Here is a 3,924-nt window from a genome sequence, read left to right as displayed (position 1 = left end):
AGTTCCCCACCTTCCAGTACACAATGCCCCACCTTCCAGTGCACAACTCCCCACCTTCCAGTACACAATGCCCCACCTTCCAGTGCACAACTTCCCACCTTCCAGTGCACAGCTCCCTACTTTCCAGTGCACAGCACCCCATCTTCCAGTGCACAACACCCCACCTTCCAGTGTACAACACCCCACCTTCCAGTGAACAATTGGTTTATATTTCAATTTCACTCTTTTAATATTTTTGTTTATTTTAGATTTTATTTATATCTTTGTGAGTGTATGCCACGGGTATGTGGGTTGCTTTGGGGACCAGAAGAGGGCACCAGATCACCAGGAGCTAAAGGTATAGTCAGGCAGCTGTGAACTGCCTTACATGGGTGCTGGGAACCAACCTCAGGTCCTCTGAAAGAGCAGGCCATTGAGCCCTCTCTTCAGTCTGGTTTAGTAGTGTTAGTGGCAGTTTTATAGACAAGCAAATGGATAGATAAGAGGAGATGGATGGCAGGTGAAAGGCTCCTAAATGGTCAGTTCGTCCATTCTGCTTCTTCTAAACATCCCAGGCAGTCCCACAAACTTTCTTGCCATCTTTTCTCAGAGAATTACACTCTTCCCCTCTGCTATGAACACATGAGCCTTTGCTAGCCCCTGAGAAGCACAGGTATTGAACTGCACAACTCAACAGAAGTTAGGGTAGTGGGCTAGAGTAAGTGGTGCAGACTAATGGAGGAGGTGGGATTGGGTCAGTCATAGCAAGGAGGTACTGCAGAGCACAGAGGTGGTTCCATGTCTGAGAGACCAGCTCATGACTAGAATCAGTGGTCTCTACTTTCCACCCCTGCATAGCCACTACCTGCCATAGCCTGACAGGTTCTACTTTGTTATCAGGGAGACCAGAAGAGGAAACCGCATGTATACTTGAATCAGAACAGGCCTCATTCAGCACTTCTGGCACATACCTGTAACGCCAGCTCTTGGGTGGTAGAGGCAGGAAAATTAAAAGTTTGGGGCATCCTCAACTACATAGCTGGAGGCTAGCCTGGGCTATATGAGACCCACATACATGCACGCCACATGCATGTGCATCCACATACTTGCACCCCACACATGCATACACCCAGACACGTGCACCTCACATGCATGTCCACCCACATTCATGCACCCACATGCATGTGCACCCACACCCATGCAAAACATTCTCTCACATACAGAGAAAGAAAAATAGAAAAGGCCTCACCCCGACTAGAGCAGTGTTCTCCTTCTTGCTGTCTTCCTTGACTTTCTCTGGTTAATCCTTTTGATCTTCTAGCCACCAAGGAAGAACCACCACAGGAAAGGCCTCCAGTCAACCAGACACTGACAGAGGTGATCACCGAACAAGCCAACCTCAGCGTCAGTGCTGCCCACTCTTCCAAAGTCCTCTATGTCATCACCACCAGCCCCAGCCACCCACCGCAGACTGTCCCAGGTAGCCATTCCTGGGCACCATCAGTTGGGGCCAGCAGCCACAGAGTGGAAGGTAGTTCCCTCAACCCTTACAGAAACAAAGGCGCTTGTGGGTGCTTCTCCTTCAGACACAGGTTGGGATATTGGCTCTGCAACCTCTAGTCTGCATGACCTTTGAGAGAAAGTTCTCCTCAACTTAGGTCCCTTCCAAAGATGGACTCTGTGTGCCTTTGGCACCTGTGATTAACAGCTATGCTGGTTTCTTCATCATTATAAGAAAAGACACCATTCTGGGAACATCTTTCTAGAGCCCTGGGGTAGAGCTTATTCAGAAGGTACATACAGGCTAGAGGTTGGCCTAGCCATAGAACATGCACCAAAATGGAGAGAAACAATAAGACCAAAAGACACAGAATTCCTCCAGTGATATGATGCACTGTTCTAAACGCTGGACCATACACTGAACTAGATAAACCCCTGCCCTTTTTGTCTACAAACATGAGGCTAGTCTCTAAGCTTTGGGCAGCACAGGCCAGACATTCCTCCCCTTCTGCAGAGCAAAGTGCACACAATGCTAGGACAATACTGTGCATGTTTCCTTTGGTTGCCAGTGGGAGGAAGAAAACCGGACACACTGTCAAAGGTCAGGAGCACTAAGAGCTGTGAAGAGAAGCCATGCAGGAGAGACATGGGCCGTGATCTCCTTCCCTCTTTTCTGTCGAGGGCATGGTCTCTGAATGAGCTGGGGCCATCTATCATTTAGTCATGAGGTCTTCACACTCTCCCTGTCCTCTGTGGAGCTCACTGTAGAAGGTCAGGGAGGGAGGCCTCTCCAGCCCCCACACCATTTGACTGGATTCCAGGATTTCATAGGTCACACTTCTCGTTGCTCAGAGAATTGGGACCCAAAGACTTCTAGGTGACTGACTGATGAGTTCTGGTGGCAGACAGATTCACCACACCCCCTTTGACTCCAAGTCCAGTGTTTGGAATTTACAGAGGAAGTTTCAGAACAAGGCAAAGCCATAAGAAAGTTCCATGCTCAGCCCAGCTCCAGTTACTCCCACTGCCAGGTTTGCTGGCTGCTCCCACCTGCAGAGTGGACAGAGCCCCCAGCACTGCCGGTCTCCTTTGGAAAATAAAGACAAACCTGGTGAGCTGTCTTTACATTTGCAGGATGGACCGTGTATGGCCTGGCAACCCTCCTCATCCTCACAGTCACAGCCGTCGTTGCCAAGATCCTTCTGCATGTCACATCTAAGTGAGTACAGGAGAGGCCCGGAGGCCCGGCAGCCCTTGCCTCTGTCATTCTTCCTTTGGGTACAGTTGTGAACTGAGCGTGACTCCAGAGCCTGAGTCCCAGCAGCACAAGGCGGAGACCGTTCCTCCTCCTCTCCAAAGAAACAGACAACAGGACAGATCACACTGAGGTGGGGGGATTCTGTGTTCAGTAGATTCAATTCCAGGAAGGGTTGAAACCATGCTGGCAGAGGAAACAGCAGTTCTGCTTGGGCGTTTGTGCTGTTCCCTTAAAGAGGTTTGCATTTAAGTCAAGCTTCCTAGGACAGTACTGTCCATTTTTCTTAGTGCCTTTAGAAACTAAGGAAGTCTTACAAAGAGAATTTCAACATTTCAGTTAGTGCTTAATAATCTGCACTAATTTATTCTTTGACAGTCACATACATGTATAGAACTCACTCTGCTCACAGCCACCCCACACTTCTCCTCTCCCCTCCCCCCATCACCCCCATCCCACTGTGCTCAGGCAGGGCTGCCCTCGTGCACTGGAGCCTGAGCAGCTCACTGACATCCTTATCTCTAAACCCCTCACTGCCATTCGCCTGTGACTAAATGTTTAGTTCAGTCTTATACAGACCCTGTGTGTGCCCCCATGGCTGCCACAACTCCCTGAGTGCCAAAGCCATGCCATAGCCATAAGACAGCACTTCATATCACCTGTCTCTCATGTTATTTCCATAGTGTTCCCTGACCTTAATGGTATCCATTTTAAGGGTCAACAATCTCTTGTTCTCCGCATTTGACCAGCCATGGCCTCTGCATTTATTGCTGTTTGCTATGGAAAATTTCTTAGATCCAGGCCGAGAGCAGCATTGATGCCCTGTGCTGTTTGTGCTGGTGTCTGGGGCTCTGTTGGCCTGTGTATGCCCCTACTCTGTCTTATCCCCAGATGGCCAGTAAATACACCTATCACCCTAAACATTATTTTTGAACATTTATTTAAGCCAGATACCTGTAATCATAGCTACTTAGAAAGCTGCGGCAGCATTATGACTGAGCCCAATGTGAGCAACTCATGGAGACCCTATTTCTGCTAGGTACAGTAGCTCATGCCTGTGATCTCGGTGCTCACTGGGCAGAGACAGCAACATTGCTACAAGTGTGCGGCCATCTTTTTCCACATCATAATAACAGGCCAGCCTGGACTACAAGTGTGCGGCCATCGTTTTCCACATCATAATAACAGGC

General features: G+C 49.1%; 1 protein-coding gene across 2 annotated transcripts in view; it reads left to right on the top strand.

Annotated features, from left to right (window-relative positions):
• The window catches only part of LOC101987930 (E3 ubiquitin-protein ligase ZNRF3), a 262,088-nt gene that overhangs the window by 252,656 nt on the left and 5,508 nt on the right, over positions 1 to 3,924 (top strand). Inside the window, exons 14-15 of one of the 2 annotated variants that reach the window (XM_026788717.1) lie at positions 1,301 to 1,510; positions 2,614 to 2,698. In XM_026788717.1, the coding sequence (XP_026644518.1) occupies positions 1,301 to 1,510; positions 2,614 to 2,698 (295 nt within the window). The remainder of the gene's footprint in view (positions 1 to 1,300; positions 1,511 to 2,613; positions 2,699 to 3,924) is intronic. The other variant, XM_026788716.1, reaches the window with a different exon arrangement.

The sequence above is a fragment of the Microtus ochrogaster genome, unplaced genomic scaffold (genome assembly GCF_000317375.1).
Source record: "Microtus ochrogaster isolate Prairie Vole_2 unplaced genomic scaffold, MicOch1.0 UNK6, whole genome shotgun sequence".
Taxonomy (NCBI): Eukaryota; Metazoa; Chordata; class Mammalia; order Rodentia; family Cricetidae; genus Microtus; species Microtus ochrogaster.
Note: the sequence above shows the minus strand (reverse complement) of the source record. Positions and strands in the feature narration are given on the sequence as shown.